At 47.7% G+C, this 25,836-nt stretch overlaps 1 protein-coding gene across 29 annotated transcripts in view; it reads left to right on the plus strand.

Moving 5' to 3' along the window:
* The first annotated feature begins 254 nt into the window (after window positions 1-254).
* Window positions 255-25,836, plus strand: part of Adamts10 (a disintegrin-like and metallopeptidase (reprolysin type) with thrombospondin type 1 motif, 10) — a 30,137-nt gene continuing 4,555 nt past the window's right edge. For 2 of the 29 annotated variants that reach the window (XR_001782065.2, XM_006524100.4), the window contains exons 1-19: window positions 255-867; window positions 4,893-5,079; window positions 5,289-5,635; window positions 6,742-6,898; window positions 8,189-8,406; window positions 13,701-13,784; window positions 13,888-14,033; window positions 14,509-14,552; window positions 14,677-14,782; window positions 14,873-15,019; window positions 15,180-15,321; window positions 19,807-19,914; window positions 20,245-20,390; window positions 20,481-20,544; window positions 21,564-21,666; window positions 21,913-22,046; window positions 22,151-22,274; window positions 25,432-25,512; window positions 25,606-25,769. Coding sequence is in view for 23 of the 29 variants with exons in the window: in XM_006524100.4 (XP_006524163.1) it covers window positions 4,992-5,079; window positions 5,289-5,635; window positions 6,742-6,898; window positions 8,189-8,406; window positions 13,701-13,784; window positions 13,888-14,033; window positions 14,509-14,552; window positions 14,677-14,782; window positions 14,873-15,019; window positions 15,180-15,321; window positions 19,807-19,914; window positions 20,245-20,390; window positions 20,481-20,544; window positions 21,564-21,666; window positions 21,913-22,046; window positions 22,151-22,274; window positions 25,432-25,512; window positions 25,606-25,769 (2,403 nt within the window). In the remaining 6 variants the exon portion in view is untranslated. Of the gene's footprint in view, window positions 868-4,892; window positions 5,080-5,286; window positions 5,730-6,741; window positions 6,899-6,989; window positions 7,071-8,188; window positions 8,407-13,695; window positions 13,785-13,887; window positions 14,553-14,676; window positions 15,020-15,179; window positions 15,322-19,806; window positions 19,915-20,244; window positions 20,391-20,480; window positions 20,545-21,563; window positions 21,667-21,912; window positions 22,047-22,150; window positions 22,275-25,431; window positions 25,513-25,605; window positions 25,770-25,836 lie in introns of those variants that run through there. The other 27 variants (NR_137626.1, NR_137627.1, XM_017317411.2 and 24 more) reach the window with 26 other exon arrangements.

Consider the following 25,836-nt stretch of genomic DNA (forward strand, 5'->3'; position numbering starts at 1 on the left):
AGTTTTCACATCTGTAAAATGGAACTGACTAGGTCCTCTTCACTGCTAGAGAGTTAAAGCAAGTGAACTCAAAAGCAGAGCCAAAGCAGATCAAAGCCCCCGGACCGGAGCTTTGTGAAGGCTGGGACCCAACTCAGATTTATTCACTCAGCCTCGGGCACCATGCCTGGCACACGGAGAGGCGCCCAATAAATGTTTGCTTGAGCAAGGACCAGCCCTCAATAAATAACAGCTGTTGTTGACTCGGCTAACGGAGGCAAGGCACTGGGCTCTCCCCTTGTCTCAACCCCCTCGCTAGCCCCCAACTCAATTTTGCCCCTTTCTCCAGGACCCCCATCTCCTCCACCTCTTTCTATTCAAACTTTCCTCCCTCACAATTTCCCGCCTAACCCCTCCTTTCCGTCCTCCCCCCCATCCCCCTACTGTGTGCGTCCACTCCTCCCCCACTCTCCACCTCTGTCCCTTCACACCCCCTGCCTTCTTCTATCTCCGCCCCCAGCCTCCCCTCTCCCGTACCCCCCCCCCCAACCTTCTCCAACTCCCATCCCAAATTCCTCCTCAGCATCTCCACCCACACGGGCGCCCTTCGCGAGGCGGGGTAATCCGGGCTCCGGGGTCCTTGGCTTGGGTCCAGCCTGAGGCCCTGGGCGGCGGCGGCGGCGGAAGCAGCAGCAGCGGCGGGCGGGGTTTGGGTTTTTTTTTTTGGTTTTTCTTTTTTTTTAATAACCCTGGCAGGCTGCTCAGGAAGTGAGTGCCTTCCCGCGCCCCCTCCCCCGGCCACGCCACCGGGCGCTTGCTCCCTCCCTTCCTGTGCGCCGGGCGGTGAGTCTGTGCGTCTACAGCGGACCGAAGGCTCCAGGCACGCAGGTACTGGCGATCTGGGGACCCAGTTGGGCGGCGCAGTCACCGGAATGCAGTGATTATAAGTGACTTTGTGTGTCTCGGGGACAAGATGTGCTGGACGGATCCCGTTGTGCGAGTGCTGTGTTGGTGCCGAATGTCCCTAAGTGTTGCAGATACAGACTGCCTGTTTGGGTTGGCTCAGGTTTGGGGCGGGGGTCGAGGTCAGCCACGTATCCAAATGGTTGTGCTTCTGCGGATTGTATGACCTTATGGCTTTCAGCATCTGGGAGCGACTGTGTGGGCAGACTGTTGAGGTGTGTTGAGTGTTTGCCTAAGTGAGGGTAAGAAAAATGCCTCTCGTGCATGTAAATGCCAAGTGTGTCTGTCTCTGAATATTTGCGTTTCTCAGGAGTGTTATTAGTGGAAATGCCTGCATGCATATGTGTCTGAGTTTGTAGAATTTCTTAGTTCCCCCTGCTATGAATGTGTAAACTTGTGCATGTGTGTGTGTTAACTTTCTGTGTTAAATGAGCGTGTATAGGCTGCTAGGCTTGTGGCTTGTCTTGGACTGTGTAACTGTGCACATAGGCCTGTTTGTCTGGGTTTATGGGCTGTCTGGGTGTCCATGTGGAAATATGTGTTTCTGTATACATAGGTGTGGAGGTATGTAGTTGTGTGTGTTTGGGTTTAGTGAACCAGGCCTTCCTGCTATTCAAGTGTGGGTTGCCCTATAGAGTGTGATTGTGTTTGTTTGTGTGTCTGCCTGTGAGAGTGGAGCTGGGGCTGCTACTTCCCCTCAGATGGTCATCTATGCCACAGAACTCTGAAGCAAGGAGCCTCCCTACCAGGGGGAGACACACTTTAATTAACAGCTGGTTGGTGGTAATGGGAGTGGTGACCTGTGCAGCCCCTCCCCTTAGGCCTCCCCTCTGGCTGGTCCTTTTGTCTGTGTGCTCACAGCAGCCAGGCCAGATGTGCAGCGCCTGGAGGAAGCCTGCTGCCTCAGGCTGATGGCTGCCTATGCCTGGCCAAAGAAGCTCTGTCCTCCACTGAGAAGCCTCCACCTCTTTAGCTGGGTTTCCCGCACAGCCTACAAAAGTCTAGGTGTGGAGTGCTGGTCCCTATAGGATCCCCAGGATGTGATGGAGCCACACACATTCCCGGGAGGCTTTTCCCTCTTCCAGCACTTGTGCCCTTCCCCCAGGCTAGTGGCCTCCCTGCAGCCTGCCAGAGGAGGGGCCTGGGGGACAGGGGCCAAGCCTAGGTACACACACACACACACACACACACACACACACACACACACACACACACACACACAGGAGAGACAGAGACAGACAGATACATATACACACCCATAGTGTCATCTTGTGCCCAGCCAAACATGCGACTCCTCTCAATTGTAACTCATCCTCAGATTGGCTTTGTCTGCCCCAGACCTACTGACTTGTTTGTGGTCTCTCCTGTAGCCCCATCTTGGTATCATTCCTACCAGTAGCTGTTACCCTGTGGGCAGGTGTGGCCACCCCATCAGTCACTCACCCAGTAGAATCCTTTTACCCTGCCTCCAGTTTTACCCCATCTGAGCCAGAACCACTAGGTAGCCTGTGCAGTTAGTTATTGGGAGGGGGAACTCAAGAATAGAAGATTGTGATGGCTTGACTTGGGGGTGGGGGGTGGGGTGGGAGGAGCTAAGCACCAGAATCAGGTTCTACTCCTGCCTGGTAGGATTAGAATGAAAGGTCAGAGGTTGGGAGGCTGGGTCTCCTGCCATTGCATCGAGACCCTGCTACCTTGAGTGAAAATGGGATATTTAAGGCTAGAGGGAGTCATTATCAGTCTTTTTAAATTTTAAATATATTTAAATATATATTTGCTTATATTAATGTGTACATGTATGTGTTGGTATGAGTTTATATATACCATGTTTATGGAGGTGCCCATAGAGGCCAGAAGAGGGCATCAGATTCCCCTGGACCCAGGGATATAAGTGGTCATAATCTGCCTAATATGGGAGCTGGGAGGGGCAAAGCTCAAGTCCTCTGTAAGAGCATTAATCCTTCTTAACTACTGAGCCGTCTTTCCAACCTTCTGAATCAACTTCAGATTTAGTTGAGGTCTCCTCAAAAGGAGTGGTGGGAAAGATAACATACTAGCTAGTGAGGCCTCCAGAAGTGGGGGCTGAGAGGAAGAAGAAAGGAACCCACCACCCAACCCAGAGTACACAGTCTAGCTGAACAAAACTGTGAGACCTCAAAAGATCTGTGTGAGAGATGCCTGTTATTGGAGGGATCCAAGCAGAAGTAGGGAATGTAACTTTCTCTGCTAGCATCTTGGAGAAATTCCGGCTTCTCTGTCTTCTGCCAAACTGCCCTGTTTGGGGATTGACTCTCAGACTTGGCTGGAATGCAATGAAAACAAGACTGTGTGATTAAGGGGGGCTTGGATTTGTACAGAAGAGGAGGTGGAGGGTGGAGACCAGAGGGCAGGAAAGGGGGTTGGCAGAGTGGTTAGCCCAAAGTAGTGTCTCCAACAGACTAGTCTGGGGCAGATGCCTGAGAAACAGGCCTGCTGGCAGGATTAACTCACATTAGGAAGCAGAAAGGATCTGAGAGCGAAAGCAGAATAAAGATGGCTCGGTGGATAAAGGACCCTGCTGCCAAACCTGATGACCTGAGGTTGGCCCTTTGGCTCCACGAGGTAGAAGGAGAGAGCCAGCTCAAAGTTGTCCTCTGACCTCCATACACAAAATATAAAGGATTTTTTTTTAATTAAAGGGAAAGGCTAGGAATATAAGGTGAAGGTAGAGCCGCTGACACTGTACGATCACGATGTAGGGGGTATCAGTGTACCTGTAAGCCAGGCATGGTGGTACATATTTGATCCCAACACTAGGGAGGCAGAGGCAGGTGTATCAGTTCCCTAGCCTGGGACACCCTCTGTTCCCCCAGGATTGGTTATTTTTTGTCTTTCAAACAGCTGGTTTCTCTAGAGAACGGTTTACAATCTGAGACATCCTCTTTTCTCCACACTGTCTGTCGCTGCCACGAGCAAAGCTTCAGGAGGATAAAAGACAGCAAGCACCCACTGTCGTGTGGGGAGTGGAAGATCACCTACTCTCAATCCACCCCCGCCAGGACAGCCATTAGCCACGGAATGGATCTGATTCCTACCATAGTTTGCTGCATAATCCTGGTCCACTTTCATCACCGCTCCTCTATACAAAGGATGATCTAGAATGACTGATTCTAGTCCCCTCTTAGGAGGACACTTATTCTGAACATGAAATACACTAGTGTTTGTCTTAGTATTTTCCTGTTCATATGACAAAATATCTAGACAAAAGTAATTTAGGGGACAAAGGGCTTATTTTAGCTCATAGTCCAGGAGTACGGTCCATTTCATTATGTTAGAGAAATCAGATAGGCAGGAGGACCTTGAAACATCTGGACAAAAACCCAACCCTAGCTCCCTCCCTCTGTCTTTTTAAAAATTACATTTATTGGTTTTCTGTGTGTGTGTGTGTGTGTGTGTGTGTGTGTGTATGTGTATGTGCGCATCCGGGCTCATACACACTCATCATGTTCCACAGCACAAATGTGGAAACCAGAGGACAACTTACAGTTCTCCCTGATCACTATGTGGGTTTAGAGCGTTGGAATCAGGTTGTTATCAGGCTTGGTAGCAAGCATCTATACCCAGTAACCCATCCTACTGGCACTAGCTCATTTTTTTCATGCAGTCCAGGATTCCCAGCTCCTAACTAAACCCAATTAGTATTATTTCTGACAGGCACGTTCAGAGAACTAACTCCCAGATGATCCTAGAAGGTGGCTTTTTGTCCCGGTCCTTGTCCCTTCTGAGTGTGGACATGATAGGGAGGAGGTGAAAGATGAGAATAAATACTAAAACTGTTGAGAAATCTTCTCATAGAAGTCCCTTGGTCATGAAGGGCTTGCAGGGCACCCCTTCAGTCTGGCAAGGGCCTTGGCACTGGCTACGATGAGCAGTGGGATCAAGGCCCCTCCTGACTCAGTCTCTCTTCCCAGGGGACCAGTGATGCTGCCCAGACTGTGAACAGGGGAGGCAGCACTGTAGGGGCTGCCAGCAGCCGGGGCTGGGGAGAGACATGTGGACACGTAGCCCCTATGGCTTCTGCCTGCCAGATCCTCCGCTGGGCCCTTGCCCTGGGGCTGGGCCTCACATTCAAGGTCACGCATGCCTTCAGATCTCAAGGTAGGAAATATTCAATGGTGTCAATTCAAGCAAAACTAAGGAAGCCAGTTGGTCTTGAGAAAGAGAGAAGTCAGTGGGCTAGGGTTGGGGGAATTCATGGCTGGGACTGTATAGGCTGAATAGTCACTAGGTGACCTGGATTCAAGGATAGGTAAGGCATGGCTGGCTTTGGCAGCAGGCACCCACCCCTCTTATCCCTTTTCCTACAGATGAGCTCCTGTCCAGTTTGGAGAGCTATGAGATTGCCTTCCCAACTCGAGTGGACCACAACGGGGCAATGCTGGCCTTCTCTCCACCTGCCTTCCGGAGGCAGCGTCGGGGTGCAGGGGCTACAACTGAGTCCCGCCTATTCTACAAGGTGGCCGCACCCAGCACTCACTTCCTGCTGAACCTGACCCGCAGCCCCCGTCTCCTGGCAGGGCACGTCTCGGTGGAATACTGGACACGGGAAGGCCTGGCTTGGCAGAGGGCTGCCCGGGCCCACTGCCTATACGCTGGCCACCTGCAGGGCCAGGCTGGTAGCTCCCATGTGGCCGTCAGCACCTGTGGGGGCCTGGTGAGCTGAGGATTCTGGGAAGCAGGGGATATACCCACTTCCTTCTGGGAGTTAAGAAAAACACATGATCAACACAATGTAACAATCATAGTAGGTAAAGAAGCAGAAGATGTAATTAAAGGAAAATGTATAGACTTATGTAAGGCTGAAAGCAATGGGACATGTGTCTCAAGAGCGTAGACAAAAAGCATAGCACCGTAAAGTCACTAGCAGTCGGATGGCTCAATGGATAAAAGCACTTGCTATCAAGCCTGAAGCCTTGACTTTGATCCCCAGGACCCAGGTTATGGAGGAGAGAGAGGAACTTCCTTAAGTTGTCCTCTGAGCTCTACCCACACACATCCACACACAGATAAGTGTAGTAAAAAGACCCTTATATGGAATTAAAACATTTAGGAGGGGTTGAAGAGAGGGAAAAGGAGAGAAAATGTAATTTAACTTAAAAGGTTTTAGATGTTTTGTTTTCTTTTCTTTTAAGACTGGGACTGGGGAGGTGGCTTAATTAATAGAGTCTAGACACAGGAAATTGCTTAGATCCCAGGCTGTGCACACCTATAACTGAAGGGCTGGGTCACAGGAGGAGAGAGGAAGATTCTGGCGATCTTGATAGCCAACTAGTCTAACCAGGAAAAAGCAAGCAAGCCCCAGATTCAGTGAGAAATCCAGTCTGGAGGAGATAAAGCAGAAAGTAACAGGGGACCTCCCATGTCCTCCTCTGGCTTGTGCACAAGTGCTCAGGCTTGTCCACCTCACATACACACACACACACACACACACACACACACACACACACACACACGACAGAATATAAACCAGATGTGGGGTGAGACATGCCCCAAATCCCAAGTACTTGTGACGTAGAAGCTGAGTCATCCTGAACTATGCAGTGAGTTTGAGGCTACCCTGAACTACGTAAGACCCTACCTCAGTAAAACAAAAACAAGCAAACAAAAGAGGAGCTCAGTGGTAGAGTGTTTGTTTGCCTTGCATGCAGAAGGCCTTAGCTTTGATTTCTAGTGTGGAAAAAAGGGAAAAGAAGAAACAGAATCAGAGAGAGAGCGTCCAGGATACCAGAGCCTGAACCGAGCTTTCTGTCCCCCATCCAGCATGGCCTGATTGTGGCAGATGATGAAGAGTATCTGATTGAACCCCTGCAAGGTGGACCCAAAGGTCACCGTGGCCCAGAAGAGAGTGGCCCCCATGTAGTATACAAGCGTTCCTCTCTGCGTCACCCCCATCTGGACACAGCCTGTGGAGTGAGAGGTACTCCTGTGCCTTTGGGGATGGACAAGGAGGTTATATGACATTGCTTCTTTGAGGCGGAGATAGGCAGCCAAGTCTTTGCACCCCAAAGGTCAACTGGACACTGTATAATGAAGAAAGAAACTGTTGGGAGAGAACAGTGATTGAATTCAAGAGCTTCATTCACCTGCAGGCAAGGGTCATAAAGAATACAGATTCTAAGAGGATGGTGCTGTAAGGCAGAGGAGTGATCCATCATTGCTGTGGTCATCCATCTAGCAGTTCATAGGTGTTGGGGGAGGGGGGAAGCCATTCTTTACCTAGAATTATTGCCAGATCACACAAGTAGCCTGTAGAGTAGTCATAGCAGACACTTGGGTAGTTAAGCCGCCAAAATGCCAACAAGAGCTAAGAGGGTTCAGTGGTAGAGTGCTTACCCAAGTTCCAGAAGGCCCTAAAAAACATGTGTGCGAGCGCGCGCGTGCGCGCACACACACACACACACACACACACACACACACACACACTCTGATGCAGTGAGGATCCATTTCCTCCTACTTGGTTGCCTTGTCCAGCCTTGATATGAGGATTTATGTCCAGTCTTATCGTATGTATCTTGTTAGGCCATATTCGGTAGATGTCCTTGGGTAGAAGGGCGGGTAACTGCGGTCAAGATGTAATGTATGAGAGAAGGATAAAAGTTTTTTTAAAAAAAAAAAAGTCCGGCTGAGGAGATGGCTTAGTGAGTAAAGTCCTCACCATGCAAGCATGAGCACCAACCAGAGTTCATACCTTCATACCCCTAGCATCCAGGCAAGTATATCAAGCCACCGGAAATCCCAGGGCTAAGGAGACAGAAACAGGTCATCCTTGGAACAAGCTGGATAGCTAGACTAGATGAATCAGTTAGCTCCAGGTTTAAGTGAGACCCTACCTCCATACATAAGGTTGAGAACAATATAAGGAAGACACCCAGTGTTAACCTCAGGCAGTCAGCTGAAGAGCATGGACACTGTCTTAGGGTTTTACTGCTGTGAGTTCATACAATCATGTTTACAATAGGACTAGTCACTGTAGACCATTTAGGGAGTGAAAGAATAGGAAAGCCATGTGAAGTATGTATGGCAACACAAACCTATCATCAATGTACTTGGAAAGTAGAGGAAGAAGGGTCAAGAAGTCAAGAATAATTGTCATCTACCAAGGCTATTGGGCAGAAGAGTCACCAGTCAGGAGTTATGTATGGCAGGTGTCAGCCAGTTCTGGGACCTACCAGCAATAGGTGCTCAGTGGTTCTACTTTGTTTCCCAGATGAGAAACCGTGGAAGGGTCGTCCATGGTGGTTACGTACCCTGAAGCCACCACCTGCCAGGCCCCTGGGGAATGAATCTGAGCGAGGCCAGCTGGGCCTGAAGAGATCAGTCAGCAGAGAGCGCTATGTGGAGACCCTGGTGGTAGCCGACAAGATGATGGTGGCCTACCATGGGCGGAGAGATGTGGAGCAGTATGTGTTGGCCATCATGAACATTGTAAGTGCCTTCCCCTTCCTAGGCCTGGAGTCCTGAGGACCTGTAGCTAGCTTCTAGGATGTCAAGGGAGAGGTGTTACACCCTCGCCCCTGATCTGCAACCAGGGGCCAGAACAATAAACTGGGAAAAGGGAAGAATAAAAAAAAAGGTTTGTTGAAGCCACGAGTGATGGGCAGAATATTTGTACCAAAGGCCTAGGGACTGATGCTCTAGTGGAGGTGGCTTGCCTGGGCTTAAATTGCAGCTCTGTCCCCTTAAGTCAACCGCCCTAATACTGTGATCCTTTAATTCAGTTCCTTATGTAGTAGTGACCCCAACATAACATTATTCCATCACTACTTTATAACTGTAATTTTGATAGTTATGAATCATAATGTAAATATCCGATAAGCACGATATCTGATGTGATCCCCTCAAAGGGGTTGTGACCCGCATGTTGTGACCCACAACCTTAAGTACTCTGGCCCTTGAGCAAAGTACTTCACTCAAGACTAAAGTAGACCCAATGAACAGATAATGCGGGTGGGTCAATGTATGTGGCATGCCTACCACACACAAGACTCTGGAATCTCCAAGCTCCTAGCATCTCAGCACTTTGCAGGCTGAGCAAGAATTGCAAATCCAAGGTGAGCCTGAGCTATGGAAAAACCAAAGTAGCCGGGGACGGCAGGGATCATGGGAAGGTGGAGTGTGGGAAAGGCTCAGTGGTAAAGCGCACTTACTATAGAGGACCCAAATTTAGTGCACAGCGCCCACACATAGCAGTTCACAACCACAACAGTTTCAGTACTAGGGAGTTCCAGCCATCTTTTGGCTCACTTGTACTCACATACATACACACATACATACACGGAATTAAAAAAGAAAATAATTTTGGTTTGTTTTTCGAGACAGCTTCTCTGTGTAGCCTTGGCTGTCCTGCAACTCTATGTAGGTCAGGCTAGCCTCGAACTCACAGAGATCCGCCTGCCTCTACCTTCCAAGTACTGGGATTAAAGGTGTATGCCACCACATTCGGCCAGTAAATCTTAAAACAAAACAAAACAAACAAACAAAAAGCCAAAGGAAAAGGGAAATGGTGCATAGCTTATGGTAGGAACGTCATAAGAGTTTTCTTTATATAAAAATAAACTTGCAGGGGCTGGAGAGATGGCACAGTCAGTAAAGTGCTTTTTTGTGCATAAGAACCCACATTTAAAAATTAAAAATAAGCTGGGCAGTGGTGGCGCACGCCTTTGATCCCAGCACTCAGGAGGCACAGGCAGGCAGATTCGGGAGGCAGAGGCAGGCGGATTTCTGAGTTCGAGTCCAACCTGGTCTACAGAGTGAGTTCCAGGACAGCCAGGGCTACACGGAGAAACCTTGTCTCGAAAAAAAACAAAAAACAAAACGAAACAAAAAAGCAAAACAAAGCAAGTGAGCCAATGAGATGCCTCAGCACATCGAAGTGCCTGCTGCCAAGTCTGAAGATCTGAGTTTATTAATTCCTAGGACTCACACCACAGACGGAGAAAACTGACTTCTGACCTCCCCTTCATGTCAGGGCATGTGTGCACAGACACACATACATAAATAAGCGTTTAAAAAAATGCTGGGCATAGTGGTACATGCTTGTAATCCCAACACCTAAAAGAGGAAGACAGGTAGGTGAATCCTTCAGGTTTGCTGGGTGGCCAGCCTTGCCCTTTCAGCAAGTTTCAGGTTCAGCGAGAGACCTTATCAGAAAACCAAGGTAGAGAGCAACTGAAGAAGATACTAGCTGCTACTTCTGGCTACAACACACAGCCATACCCAAGAATAGACATGCGCATGCATACACTCAAACACACAGCTTGCAGATTCTCGTTAAGGTCAGCAATACACCTTCACAGGCTCACATCGATACATGAGGTACTCTTGTACATAAACACCTACCTATTCATTCGTACAGATAACCTCACTGGCATACCTTTAATCCTACCCTCGAAAGGTAAAGGCAGGAGGATCACTGTGAGTTTGAGGCTATCCTGGTCACATAGTGAGTTTCAGGACTACATAGTGAGACCCTATCTCAGACAAAATAAGACACGGATAACTTCATTGGTCCACATTCAGATTTAAAATCAGCCCTTTGGAGTGGCAGTTGGTTCCAAGACCCCTATAAATGCCAACGTCTCCAGGTATTTATCTCTCACGTTAGATGATAGAGGATTTCGTGTAACATCTCCACATCCTCCCAAAGACTTTAAATTGGCTTTAGACGGTATTAGGGGAGAGTAATCAGGGGGGAAAGTCTGTGAGTGGTTAGTATACATAATTTTGTGTGCATGTCATGTGGCATATACAAGTATTCATATGTGTGCAGGTGTGTGCACGTTCCTGTGTACATGCATGTCACAGCCAGAGGTTAACACTGCTGTCTTCTTTTTTTTTTTTAAGATTTATTTATTTATTTTATGTAAATGAATACACACTGTAGCTGTACAGATGGTTGTGAGCCTTCATCTGAATTGAATTTAGGACCTCTGCTTGCTCGGGTCAGCCCCTCTCACTGAGTCCCTGCTCGCTCCGGCCCAAAGATTTATTTATTTTTATAAATAAGTACACTGTAGCTGTCTTATTTATAATAAGACAGAAGGGGGCATCAGATCTCATTACAGATGGTTGTGAGCCACCATGTGGTTGCTGGGACTTGAACTCAGGACTTTCAGAAGAGCAGTAAGTGCTCTTCCCCGCCAAGCCATCTCACCAGCCTGACACTGGGTGTCTTCATCAGTCACTCTCCATCTTTTCTTTTTTCCAGTTATTTATTATTTTGTATGTGTTAGTGTTTTGCCTCAATGTCTGCGCACCATGTGCATGCAGAGCCCTTGGAGACCAGAAGAGGTCACATCCCCTGGAAATGGAGTTACTGGTGTTTGGGGCTGCCATGTAGGTGCTGGGAATCTAATTGGACACTCTAGAACAGCCAATGCTGTTAACACTTGAATTGTCTCGTCAGCCCCTGCATCTTATTTTTTTGAGGCAAGGTCTCTCACTGAACCTGTAGCTCACCAACTAGCTAGGCTGGCTGGCCCAATGGTGCCCTCCAAGAATCGGCTTGTCCCTGTTCCCTTAGCACTACCGTTATAGATGTGTGTGCTGGAAATCCAAACTCAGGTTTTCATGTCTCTACGAAAGCATTTAACCTATTGAACTGTCTCCCCAACATGCAAATTTTTGTAAGATATTTTCTTTCTTTTACTTTTCCTCCTTTCTCTCCTCCTTTGTCTCCTTCAACAGAGTCTCATGAAGTCCAGACTCAATTCTTCATGTAACTGAGACTAGCCTTGAACCTGTTTGCTTCCTACATCCACCTCCCAAGTGCTGGAATTATCTGTGTGCCCACTGACTGATATATTTAGTCAGTGCTCGGCAGAGTCTAAGGATACATCGTTATGCTATCTGTACTCAGTTCCTGTACTAGAACTTGATTGAGGTCCTGTGCCTCTCCTGTTAACAGGATCTATAGTAACTATAATGCTGCCTGCTACAGAGGATGAAGGGTAGTGTTAGAACACAGAGCATATAGTACAGTTTGAAGAATGGGTTCTTGTTCATTGAAGCAAAAGGAGACAAAGGCCAGCAAGATAGCCCCAGGTGTAAAGGTGCTTGCCACCAAGTGTGATAACCAGAGTTCTAGCCCTATGGATCCACATGTTAGACTAGAAGTTGTCTTATAAATCCACACACACACACACAATTTTTAAAAATTTAAGACGAAGTTTAGCAGAGTAATAAATGACACACAGTCTGACAGCATTGTCTCTGTGTTCTGTCCCAGTCCCACATTTTTTTTTAAAGATTTATTTTATGTATATGAGTACACTGTAGCTAATCAGATGGTTGTGAGCCACCATGTGGTTGCTAGGATTCGAACTCGGGACCTTCAGAAGAGCAGTCAGTGCTCTTAACCGCTGAGCCATCTCTCCAGCCCCCAGCCCCACATATTTTTTTGTTCTGGCTTTTAAAGTTTCCTAAAACTTGCCAGGCTTCCTGGGGATTTCCAGTAAGTTAGGGATAGCCCAAGCAAGAATCTCAAGATTCCTGTACAGCCTGCTCTCCATAACCTGGGTCCATTTCTCCTTAGGCCACTTCTTCCTTGCCTGCCTGCTTCTCCATTGTCTCTTGCTCTCTTGCTTCCACCTTTCTGTATTGATACTTAGATTGGTACCTTTAGATGGCAAAGAAGTAAGGACACATTCACATCCTTCATGCCGCCACTGGGCATTTTGGGAGGGACAAAAATGGGATTTGGAGGACAAGTAGAGAAAAACTGAGTTGGGACAGTCAAAGAGAGATGTGCTGGCAAGCAATAAAGACTAGAGTCTCACCAATGGCACCACCAGCCATGCATCCTGCCGTCGGTGCATCAGCACCTTGCTCTTTGATGTGTAAATGAGAATAATGAGATGATACAGGCAGCACATTTACCTAGCACCCAGCACCCAGTAGTTACTAAAGAAAACTACTATCTCTGCTTTTGCTCTTTAGTTTTGAGGCCAAGGAGCATGTGTATGCAGTTGTGAAAGCCAAAGGTTAACACTGCTGTCTTCCTCGGTGGCTCTCCATCTTTTTATATAGTTTTTATTTATTCCTTGAGGATTCCATATGTGTGTACAGTGTGTTTTGAGCATATCCACCTTCTACTCTTTCTCCCACAACTCTTCCACCCATATTGTCCCTACTATGTCTCCCAATCTAATTTCATGTACTCTTTTTAAAGACAGGGTCTCACTATCCTTAGCTGGCCTGGAACAAACTCTATAGACTAGGCTGACCTGAATCTCTCTATCTCTGCCTCTGAGTGCTGGGATTAAAATTGTGCCACAAAATCTAGATCATTTTTTGGGTTTTGTTTGTTTTCCTTTAACCTAAATGCTTGGAGGAGAAGAGACCATCAACCAGAGCCACATCGCTGAAGAAAACTACCCCTCCCTCCCCCAGAAACCATTAACTAACAATAGCTCCTCAGCTAGGAGCGATGCTTCGTGAGCCCCTCCCTCATTGTTCTCTACCTTTCGTTTTGAGACAGGATCTCTCACTGAACCTGGAACTTGTAGATTCAGGGTTCCACCTGTGCTGGGGCCACAGATGAGTGTGTGCCCTGTGCCTGGTTTTTGTTTTGTTTGTTTGTTTTTAAATGGGTGATTGAACTCAGGTCCTCATGCTTGAATGGCAAGCCCTTTACTAGTTGAGCCATCACCCCACTATTCTGTCTTTCACTGTTCTGGGCTCCTCTTAAGACTCGGTCTCTCTTGTTTCTTGGAGGTCAGGTTGCCAAACTTTTCCAGGACTCGAGTCTGGGAAACATCGTCAACATCCTGGTCACTCGCCTCATCCTGCTCACAGAGGACCAGGTAGGGGTCTGGGGTGTGTTTCACCCTCTCTCTATCCACATCATTGCTGGCTGATGTCCCAGAGTGGCAGAGCACCCACGCACCTCAACTTTCCCATCCCCAGCCCACCCTGGAGATCACCCACCATGCCGGGAAGTCACTGGACAGCTTCTGTAAGTGGCAGAAATCCATCGTGAGCCACAGTGGCCATGGCAACGCCATCCCAGAGAATGGTGTGGCAAACCATGACACAGCTGTGCTCATCACACGGTAAGGAGCAGGAAGGACTCCAAGGCTGAGGCCAATGGAGCAAGCAGAGAAGGGATCATCAGAGTCCAAGGAAGGGGAACAATTGCTTGTGGAGGATAGAAGGAGTTGGGAGCCTGTAAGGAGCCAAGGAGAAAATGCAGAGAGCCTGAAAATGGGAGGGGACGTTTGAGCCCTAACCACGAAGTCATTTATTCCATTCAATCACTTAGTCATTCATGTACTATCAGCATCCTCAAGACCAACTGATTGGTTCTAGGAGGGGCACAGCATAAGGCTTAGGCAACACTCAGTCGTCAAAGCTCAGCACTGAAGGAAGTAGGAAGCTACAAAAGACCTTGTCGCTCGCTCACACAGGTGCACACTCATACACAAGCACACGTGCTCCCACCTGTCCTTGTCTTCTACGCCAAAACTGAGGCCTCTGGCATCAGCCAAGGAGGCCACCCAGCACTCTCACTGCCCTCTGTTTCCACAGCTATGACATCTGCATCTACAAGAACAAACCCTGCGGCACTCTAGGTATTGAGTCCCATTGGTTCCAGGCACCATGGAGGGTGGCCTTGATCCTGGGGTGAGACCTCCCGTGGTGGATAGCCTGCACAGCCTTGGGTCCCTTGACCCACCCCACGTTCCCCTTTCCCAGGCCTGGCCCCTGTGGGTGGAATGTGTGAGCGTGAGAGGAGCTGCAGTATCAATGAAGATATCGGCCTGGCCACGGCTTTCACCATTGCCCATGAGATCGGGCACACGTGAGGCCAGGGGACACAGGATAGGGGAGGATCCGAGGATCTGGGTTGGGTTCCCTTAGTTCTTAGCAGAGCTGATACTCTTCTCCTCAGATTTGGCATGAATCACGATGGCGTGGGAAACGGCTGTGGGGCCCGTGGGCAGGACCCAGCGAAGCTCATGGCTGCCCACATTACCATGAAGACTAATCCATTCGTGTGGTCATCGTGTAGTCGAGACTACATCACCAGCTTTCTGGAGTGAGCATGGGACACATCGCCCACTTAAGTGGGGCACAGATATGTTGGGAGAGCTGACTCCACCACCACACCTAGCTGGTATAACCTTGAGGTCATGACCGTGTAGCCCCTTGGCATGACAGCTGTTTTTTTTGTTTTTGTTTTTGTTTTCTAATCACAGCTCGGGCCTGGGGCTTTGCTTGAATAACCGGCCTCCTAGACAGGACTTCGTGTACCCAACGGTGGCTCCCGGCCAGGCCTATGATGCTGATGAGCAGTGCCGATTCCAGCATGGAGTCAAATCGCGTCAGTGTAAATACGGGGTAGAGAGAGCCTTCCTGCTTTCCTTCCTGAGAAGGGGAGGTGGCCACAGGGTGGAAAGTTTCACTGGAAGCCCTTCTAGGGAAACAGAGGGACAGGACAGCAGGGGAAGGGATGAAATGAACTCCATACTCCCTATTGGGATATGGGAGGACCAAAGTGTGTGGCGTATCCACTTACCAAGCAGACCAACAAAGAGTGAGAATAAGAATGTAGTTCTGAGCTTGGGGAAAGCACTCGGTCAGGAAGGGGTTTGCTTTGCAAGCCTAAGGTATGATCAACAAAACCATATATAAGCTTGGCATGGTGGCACATGTTTATAAACACTGGGCAATGGGGAAGCAGGGGTAGGTAGATTCCTGGGGCTCACTGGCCAGCCAGCCTACTTGGTAAATTTCAGATTTGGTGAGAAACCTTGTTTCAAAAAACAAGAAGGATAGCTACCTAGGAACTATCCTGAGGTTGTTGGCTTCTGGCCTCAACATACATGTGTGCCATGCATGTTGGAGTACCTGTACACATGGGTGTATACACACACACAAACACACACACATAATGGGATGGCTTACATGTCTGGACAGCTAATTTGAGGGCTAGATTAGAGTGCCCCCTAAAGGCCACTTGTGGGCTGCAGCAACATAAGACCTCTGAGCAACATATGCAGATTCTTGGTGAAATAGTTTCCCTAGAAATGGGGCTACTACTGTACTTGCCAATGAACCGGAGAGAGCCTTCCAGGGACTCTGACCAACTCCCTTATCTTCCCTGAGGTTCAGACTCAAAAGTTCCATCTTGGCATCAATAAGTGAGCTAGGGCAGGGTTGTATGTGTTGCGGAGGGGGCACGGGGCTCACACCTTTAATCCCAGCACTCAGGAGGCAGAGGAAAGTGGACCTCTGTGAGTTTGAAATAAGACTGCCTGTCTGACTTCATAATATAACAAATTCCAGGCCTGCCAGTGCTATGTGAAGTGAGACCCCCCATCTCAAAAATATGAGCTGAGTAATTGGGAAAATACCTCAGTGTGCAAGAGCACTTGCTACATAAACAGAAATGTCTGAGTTCAAAATTCAAGCACCCACATGAATCCCTAGGACCCCTAGTGCTAGGGGGAGGGGGAGGGTAGAGACAAGCTACTGGGACTTCTAGCACTTTGTTCAGTGAGAGACCTTGTGTCAAGGGAATAAGGTAGAAAGAGATAGAGAAGAAAAAGAAGTGAGTTGGGGTGCAGAGGACCCCACTCCTAACTTTCCCTCCCCACTCCTGGAAGCTAGAGATCTGCTGGCTTCCTGTGTTGGTGACAGTTCAACCAGTTAGCGCCTCTCCTGCCCAGCTCCATCATTTCCTTAATCACACTCTGACCCACTTCAGCTTTAGCCCTAGTAAGCCTAGCCCAGCTGCGGTCTTCCACACTCTCCACAGGCAGCCTCTGAGTTTGCACAGCTATTCCCAAGGTTGGTGCAAAAGAGACCAGGTGGCTATCAATCTGCTCCTCGCTTCTCACTATAACACCAAGAAATAAATCCCGAAGCAAGCAGTATTTTGACATTTTTACTTTATTTCATTTTTAAGATAGGGTCTCACTATGTAGTCCTAGGTGGCCTGGAATTTGCTATGTAGACCAAGCTAGCCTAACACTCTCAGAAATTCACTTGCTGCTGGGATCAGCGATCTGTGCCACTGTGCATTGCCAGACATTTTTTTTTAAGATTTATTTATTTATTTTATGTATTTGAGTACACCATTGCTCTCCTCAGACATAGCAGAAAGAGGGCATCAGATGCCATTACAGATGGCTGTGAGCCATCATGTGGTTGCTGGGAGTTCAACTCAGGACCTCTGGAAGAGCAGTTGGTGCTCTTAACCGCTGAGCCATCTCTCCAGCCCCATTGCCAGACATTTTTACTCTTGGCCCACCCCACCTTTATTTTGCTGGCCACCCCAGCACATTCTAAGGAATTCTGGGTCTACCTGTGAATGTCGTCTGTGTCTTGGAACTTAACAAGGATGATAGTAGTTTAAGTCAGCATTTTGCTTCAGTGTTGAATTTTTCCTTTATGCGTTATGTGGAAGCCATACATACATGTGGAAGCCATACATACATGTGGAAGCCAAAGCATTGCCTTTGGAAGTCAGATCTCCTACCAGAGGTTCTAAGACTCAAACTCGAGTGTCATCAGGGTGGTTTTACCTACTGAGCCATCTTGTCAGCATAGCTAGATTTGCCTCTATCTCCCTATCTCCTTTAGATGTCGTTGTATTCTTTATGTGTTTGTGTGCCTGTGTGTCTATAGACAAGTGACTGGGGGCTGGCTAGCTAGGCGAGCAGCATCAGATCCCTCAGAGCTGGAGTGGCTGGTGTTTGTGAGCTGGGATCCAAACTGATCCTCAAAATAAGCAGCATGTGCTGTTGACTGCTAGCCTATCGCTCTACACCAACACCCCACACCTGGACCACTCTTTGACTTCATATTTTACAAAAGGATATTGAGGAGAGCAACTGTCCGAATCGCAAGCTTGATCTGAGACTGGCGATGTGTTAAACGGAACCGTTTGTTTACTTGTGTCATTACTTTTTGAAACGAGGTTTTTCATTGGCCAGGAACCAACCTGTCTCTACCTCTTCGATGTGAGAATATACAAACAAGTGGCATCGCATATCTGGCTTTGTTTGTTTGTTGAATGGCACTTAGATTTTTATGCATATGAATATTTTTCATGTGGGCATGGGTGGATAGGAGCTGGGCTGAGTCGGTACTGTGTTTGCCTAGCATGTATAAAGTCTGGGCTCTATCTAAGCACTTGAGATGGAAGGTCAGGAGTTCAAAGTCATCCTTTGCTACAGAGTCTGATGGAGGCTACCTGGGATAGAATAAGAATAATTGGTTAATATGTGGTGAGCTTAATTCCTGGTCCAGCACTATCTGTGTCCATTGTTATCCAATGAGAGGACATTTGTATAAGCCGTCTCATTGACATTGTCAGAAAACAGGTGTTGAACTGGTTGACTTACAAATGGAAAAACAGGCCTAGTTAAGGGCTGTGAATTCCAAGTCAGTACAAAGTTGAAATCTAGAGTAGCCCAGGAATTATTACATATATGATAGAGTAGCCCAGGAATTATTACATATATGATAGAGTAGCCCAGGAATTATTACATATATGATAGAGTAGCCCAGGAATTATTACATATATGATAGAGTAGCCCAGGAATTATTACATCTATGACAGTGTCTCCTTGTGAAGCAAAGGTCAAAATCAGGGCTAGAATAAATACATCTTAAGGGGTGTTAGAAATGGGGTTGAAGCTGAAATGGTTTCATATTTTTATAAGTGGCCATGAAAATATAAGTCAGGTGAAGACAGAAAACGTGGCATGTCCCTGTGAGGGCCAGAAATCAGATACTCTTCTAGAGAGAGCTGTCGTTTAAGGAGTGTTTTTGAAATGTGTGTGCAGGTATTTCTTGAGCTGACCCTAGGGTGCCTTCCTATAGCCATTGCTTAGTTCAAATCCAGACCTTCAAATCCAAGTCTCTCGTCAGCCTGGAACTCAAGAGATTTGCTTGGAAAGGTTTTGTTCAAAGAGGATTACAGGTGAATCCTTGGAACAATTCTGAGAGGGTGGGGTAGGAGGTAGGCTAGAATGTGAAATTTCACCCGCCATGCCTAAGCCTGGTCAAACTTCTCTCCAGGGATACTAACCTTGAGCTGAATAATCAAAAACAGCTTTCGGGGACTGCTTCAGTTTTGTGCAACAAATAAATGACCTGATCCAGCCCAAGCAGGACTCAAAGGAAATAGAGGAACAGCCACACAAATTCAGCCAGATCCTACGTAGTCTTGAATCTGCCACACATTCTCACAGCTGAAAAAAACTACAAATGAAATTCCAGCCCTGACTTTTCAAATTGTTCTCTCCTGTGTTGCTTTACTGCCGCCCCCCAAAGTGAAAATCCTTGCTGTCTTCCATAATAGGTCCCAGATTTGGGAAGAACCTGAAGTCAAAGATCTGGGTTAGACTAGGCTGCGAGTGGTGTGACACCTAGCTAATGTCAATGGGTTGGTTTTGGGTTTTTTTGGTTTTTTTTCTGTAAAATTACACTTACTTATTTTGGGCGTGTTTATTCTCCAACATGTATTGAAGTCAAAGGACCATTTCAGGAGTCATTCCCTCCATTCACCATGTCGATCCTAGGGCTTGAATTTGGGTCTTCAGGCTTGGCAGCAGTGCCTTTACCTGTTGAGCCATCTTTATATCCTAGAAGGACATTATCTTTCCACATCATGGTTTTTCTTGCACCAAAATAAGTGTCACAATGCTCAAAGAAATTTTTATAGCAAGTATAAATGTTCCATACATACTGACAAAAAAGAAGTATCAGGCCATGATCCCAAAGGGGGATTGTTAGGACCCAGGAAGGTGCTGGGTCCCCCAAGGCATGTCTGTGGGATGACAGTGAACCTGAGAGGTCTCTTCCATTATGCAGGAGGTCTGCAGTGAACTGTGGTGTCTGAGCAAGAGCAATCGGTGCATCACCAATAGCATCCCAGCTGCTGAGGGAACACTGTGCCAAACACACACTATCGACAAAGGGGTAAGCACCAGCCAAGACCTTTCGCCTGTGCCCTGCCTTCTCTGCCTGAGCCCAGAGCCCCTGGCATCTCAAGTCACACCTTTCACAGCCATGTCTTGAACAATGTTAGCTCCTTGGCCATGCATCTGGATCCAAGCTGTGATGCAGTATATCGGACTCCCTGCCTCCGGATACAACCTTTCCTCATGTCACACCTCCCCATTTCAGAGTGGACTGCACCTGTAATTTGGGGGATGGTGGACAGAAAAGAAGCATTGGACCCAGAGCTCTGTAAAGTCACACTCATCCCTTTCATCCTCTTCCCCTTTCCCTCTCTCATCCCTCACTCAGTGGTGCTACAAACGAGTCTGTGTCCCCTTTGGCTCTCGGCCAGAGGGTGTAGACGGGGCCTGGGGCCCTTGGACTCCATGGGGTGACTGCAGCAGGTCATGTGGCGGTGGTGTGTCATCTTCTAGCCGTCACTGCGACAGTCCCAGGTCAGCCCTTGAGACACTCTCCCAAAAGTGAGGCAACCCTCAACCTCCTCACCACTGCCTCATCTCTCCATTGTCCCCTGCTCCTTCCAGGCCAACCATTGGGGGCAAGTACTGTCTGGGCGAGAGACGAAGGCACCGGTCCTGCAACACCAATGTGAGTTATCCAAGGAACCTTTCTCCAAACTCCCCATGGTCCTGCCCCAGCCACCCTTCTTTGCCCTTCCTGTCTGTATATCACCCTCCCTCCACTCCAGCACTTCCCTTGTCATCTAGTTTTCAAACTGTTTCACTACAGAAATAAGCTCCCTTAAAATAATTGCCCTCGCTCCCCCTACCCCACTCCAAATACAGTTTAATGTCTTCACTCTTCACAGCTCAGTTACCCTCAGAACCCCGCCCCTACTTATTGCCACCCACCAAAGCCTGATTGAGCTTGCTCTTGCCAACCCAGCATCTCCCGTGGGGTCTCCACTGTCCTTTGAAGTCCATATTGAGTGCATTGCCCTCTGGAGCTTCCTACTGCTTCCTCTTTAAATGTTGGAGTTCCCTTTGCCTGGAGATGGCTCCATCATGAAGATGTTTAGGTGTGGAGGCCAACAAGCCAGAAGAAGGGATGCTCAGAAGCCAGGAAAAGCTGCTCTGGGAATGAGCAGTAGCCTTTGAGGTCCCTTATATAGGGATTATCAGAGCATTTCTATGCCCCTCACATTAAAAAAAAAAACTCAAGTCTTTTCCCCAAAACCAGCTCAATCTTCTACCTCCTCTCTCAAGAAAAGTTTGAACTCAGGACTCAGGTATCTACTTCCAGCTCAGCCTTACTTAATATTACCCAGTTCACACATCATAAGCCAGGTATGGTGGTATACACCTGTGTGCACTTGGCTGAGGCAGGAGGCTTACAAGTTTGAGGCCAACTTGGCTTATGTACAGTAAGAGCCTGTCTCAAAAATAAGTACACAGGGGCTGGGAAGATGGTTTTTAAAGTGCTTCAATGCCAGCACCCAAACAAGAATACAAACACAAACACGGTCACAAAACATGCACCTTCATAGCTAGAGTGGACACCATCCACCCTCACCTGGACTCCTGCCTCTAGCCTTCCTCACTCACTCGACTCACTCATGCCACTCAAAACAACAGTTCTCTGCCCTAATTTCTTCTTACCTGCCCCAGGACTGTCCACCTGGCTCCCAGGACTTCAGAGAAATGCAGTGCTCTGAATTTGACAGTGTCCCTTTCCGCGGAAAATTCTACACGTGGAAGACATACCGAGGAGGTAAGTGAACCTCGCAGAGGCTGTGGCACCGTTGGGTACAACAGCAGCTGGCTTACAGGCTCATGGAGCCCTTATCCTCTGCCCAAGGCGATAGTTGTCCTTGATAGAACTCAATGGTACTTTATATGTAGGGAAACTTCGCTGTTCCCTCTGACCATGGAGTTTGGGGTCTGTGGCTTTTGTCCCCTCAGGCAGGGAGTTCCAGGGTGACCTGGCTCCAAGTCTGATGGGGCCATGCCCCCCCAGGGGGTGTGAAGGCCTGTTCGCTGACTTGCCTAGCAGAAGGCTTCAACTTTTATACGGAGCGAGCAGCAGCTGTGGTGGATGGAACACCCTGCCGCCCTGACACGGTGGACATTTGTGTCAGCGGCGAGTGCAAGGTAGAGGAGACTCCCAGGGAGGAAGAAAATGAGGTCGGGGAGAAGATTATAAGGAGGAGACATCTCCATGACACCATCAACACAACCATTATCTTCCTATGCAGCATGTAGGCTGTGACAGGGTCCTGGGTTCTGATCTCCGAGAGGACAAATGCCGTGTGTGTGGGGGTGATGGCAGTGCCTGTGAGACCATTGAAGGTGTCTTTAGCCCAGCTTTGCCAGGAACTGGTAAGAATCCTTCCCTCTGCAAGCCTCTTGTGACTTGATCAGGGTTAGTCTCACTATAGTAGCCAAAACCAATAACTCTTTAGATGTGGGGATCCTGTGGGATCTGAATTATAGTAAGGGTCTTGGGAGCCCCCAAATATCCAGGGAGTACAAAATTGTTCTTAATTTTCTTGTTGAGACAAAATACCTCACCAGAAGTGAGTGTGTGTGTGTGTGTGTGTGTGTGTGTGTGTGTGTGTGTGTGAAATGTGTGCACACACATGTGTTTATCTTGCACAGTGCATCATGGTGCTTAGCTTTTTCCCCTTTTTGTGCAGTCTGGTTCTCTACCCCATTTAGGGTAGATCTCCCACTTCAGTTAACCTAATTTTAAAAAGCACACATAAACATGCCCAGAGACTCGTCTCCAAGGTGATTCTAGATCCTGTGAAGTTGACAATCAATGTTATCCAATCACAATCATAATTAGGAAGGAAGGGCCTTAGCTACTGACTTGGGATCTAGCATATAGAAATTCATGAGTTGGGACTGTACATCTCCCCTCCATCATCCTTGGGATGGGCACAAGGTCATTTTCTAACCTATGAGTCTAAGGGGCTGGGAAACTCTCTGTACTAGTGGAGGTCTTACTATCAGAGAACTAAGAAGACATTCAGAACACCCTTTTCAGCTTGGGTTGAGAAAGAGAGCGCTGAGGGAATAGGGGATGGGATAGGGTTCTAGAAGGATGAAGCTGGAAGCATTATTGGCAGAAACCACAAAGAGTGAGTTGCAGAATGTCTGTGTTATTCTCCAGGCAGGGTTAGATTAGGGATGGTTTGCTTGGTTGATTGGTTGGTTTAAGACTAGAACATCTGCCCTGGGCAGTGGTGGCACACAACTTTAATCTCGGCATCTGGGAGGCAGACACAAATTGATCACTGAGTTCGAGGTCAGTCTGGTCTGTAGACAGAGTGAGTTCCAGGACTACACAGAGAAACCATGACTTGAAGAGGAAAAAAAAAAGGAAAAAGGAAGGAAGAAAGAAAGAGAGACAGACAGACAGACAGACAGACAGACAGACAGACTAAAACATCGAGTAAAAGTACTTACTTACCTCACAGCCTGACGAATTCCAGAACCTAAGGTGGAGAACTAGCTCCTGGTGTGTGTGTGATCCTGATCTATACACATACACACACACAAATAGCGTCTCATTGTGTAGCTCTCACTGTCCTGGAACTAATGTAGACCTGACTGGCCTAGAACTCATAGAGACCCACCTACCTCTGCTTCCTGAGTGCTGATATTAAAGACATCTGCCACTACTCCAGGGGGAAAAAATTGAAAGCAAGAGTTAAGTCTAGGACTTCATTTTTTACATAACTAATTTTTAAATGTTAAGGTTAAAAGAGAAAGTATAGGGGGCTGGAGAGATGGCTCAGAGGTTAAGAACACTGACTGCTCTTCCAGAGGTCCTGAGTTCAATTCCCAGCAACCACATGGGGGCTCACAACCATCTGTAATGGGACCAGATGCCCTCTTCTAGTGTGTGTCTGAAGACAGCTGCAGAATACTTATGTAAATAAAATTAATAAATCTTTAAAAAGAAAGAAAGAGAGGGGAGAAGAGAAGACAAGAGAAGAGAAAGAGAAAAAAAGTATATGGCTCCTGAGGAAACCGTTCCTGAGGCTGAGCTCTAAGCTCCACAGGCACACATACATGTACCTAAAAACCCATAACACATACAAGCAAAGATAGAAGATAGAAAAAAGTTAGATTTAGAAGTTAGAGGATAGGGTGTCTGTCATTCATGATTCTGGGATGTGCACTAGGGAAGAGTCCATGTAAACATCCAGGTGACTGGGATAGGCTAGTCTGTAAGGAGAAATGTTGGGAGAAACAAAAAAGACGTTGGGCTAGGAGACAGGGTAAAGATGTCAAAGGACATTGGAGTAATAAGAGAACAAGGAAAGAGAGATGAAAGACTAAGGCATTCTTAGGCCTAAGAGTACCTGATCCCAACCCCTGGAATGTCCACAGCACCCTGGTGGTATGATATGGACTAGACTAGGACAGCCCAATAGGAATGAGATTGCAGAGTCCCACACAGGACAATGCGGGAGTCCAGACATAGAGGCTAAGAATCTTGAGAACATGGGTGAGCAAAAATGTAGTGGTCACAGCTAGGCAGTCAATAGTAGTGCCCCATGAAAGACCCAGTCTGACACTCAGATCTCAAAATGTCACCTGTATGGATTTTGACTTCCATGGTAACCTTTTCCCTCTGCCTTAGCCCAACCTCACTGCTCAGGAAGAATTAGATCCACCTATTATACAAGGCAGCCAACGTTGGGTTCAGATTGTATCTAGCCACTTCTTATCTGTGAACCCCTGGTGAGCTACCTAGCTTTTCTGGCCCTTGGTTTTATAATCTGTGAGATGAACACAATGAGATAAGTAGATAGTCCAGTCAGTATCTTAGGGTTTTACTGCTGTAAACAGACACCGTGACCAAGGCAATTCTTATAAAGGACAACATTTAATTGGGGCTGACTTACAGGTTCAGAGGTTCAGTCCATTATCGTCAAGGTGGGAACATGGAAGCATCCAGTCAGGCATGGTGATGGACGAGCTGAGAGTTGTTCAACTTGTTCCAAAGGCAAACAGAAGACTAGCTTCCAGTCAGTTAGGATGAGGGTCTTTAAGCCCACGCCCACAGTGACACACTTTCTCTAGCAAGGCCACACCTACTCCAACAAGGCCACACTTCCAAATAGTGCCATTCCCAGGGCCAAGCATATTCAAAACACCATAGTCAGTAAAGTGCAAGTATAAGAACTTGTTTGATCTCCAGGTGGAAGGAGAAAAAAGAATCCTAAAAATTGTCCTCTACCTATTCATTCTCTCTCTCTCTCTCTCTCTCTCTCTCTCTCTCCCGCCTCTGTGTGTGTGTGTGTTTGTGTGTGTGTGCATTTGTGTTGGGGGAGGGTGAGAGAGAGACACAGAGAGACAGAAAATGAGAGTGATGGTCCATTTACTTTATAAGGTCCAAATGAGTTTGTAGTGCTATATCTCTCTAAGCATGTAGCATGGAATAGCTAGCTGCAGTCATCAGGTGTGAAGGATGAGGGACATAGGAGGATATAGAGGGTGACAGCTGGATTCCACCACCCAGGGTATGAGGACGTCGTCTGGATCCCCAAAGGCTCGGTCCACATTTTCATCCAAGATCTGAACCTGTCCCTGAGTCACCTGGGTAAGCAAAGACAGAGGGGTAAGGATTGTGATTCCATGGGAGTTGGGGGACAGACAGAATGACTTCAGTTCTGACCCCTGTGCTTTAACCTAGCCCTAAAGGGGGACCAAGAGTCTCTGCTACTGGAGGGGCTACCTGGGACCCCCCAACCTCACCGCCTTCCCCTGGCTGGAACCACATTTCATCTACGGCAGGGGCCGGACCAGGCACAGAGCCTGGAAGCCCTGGGACCCATTAATGCATCTCTCATCATCATGGTAACAATGAGGCTGGGGGCAAAGTACAGAAGGAGCTGAGTATCCTATGGGGGTGGGAATTTTGTGA

The sequence above is a fragment of the Mus musculus genome, chromosome 17, assembly GCF_000001635.26.
Source record: "Mus musculus strain C57BL/6J chromosome 17, GRCm38.p6 C57BL/6J".
Lineage (NCBI taxonomy): Eukaryota > Metazoa > Chordata > Mammalia > Rodentia > Muridae > Mus > Mus musculus.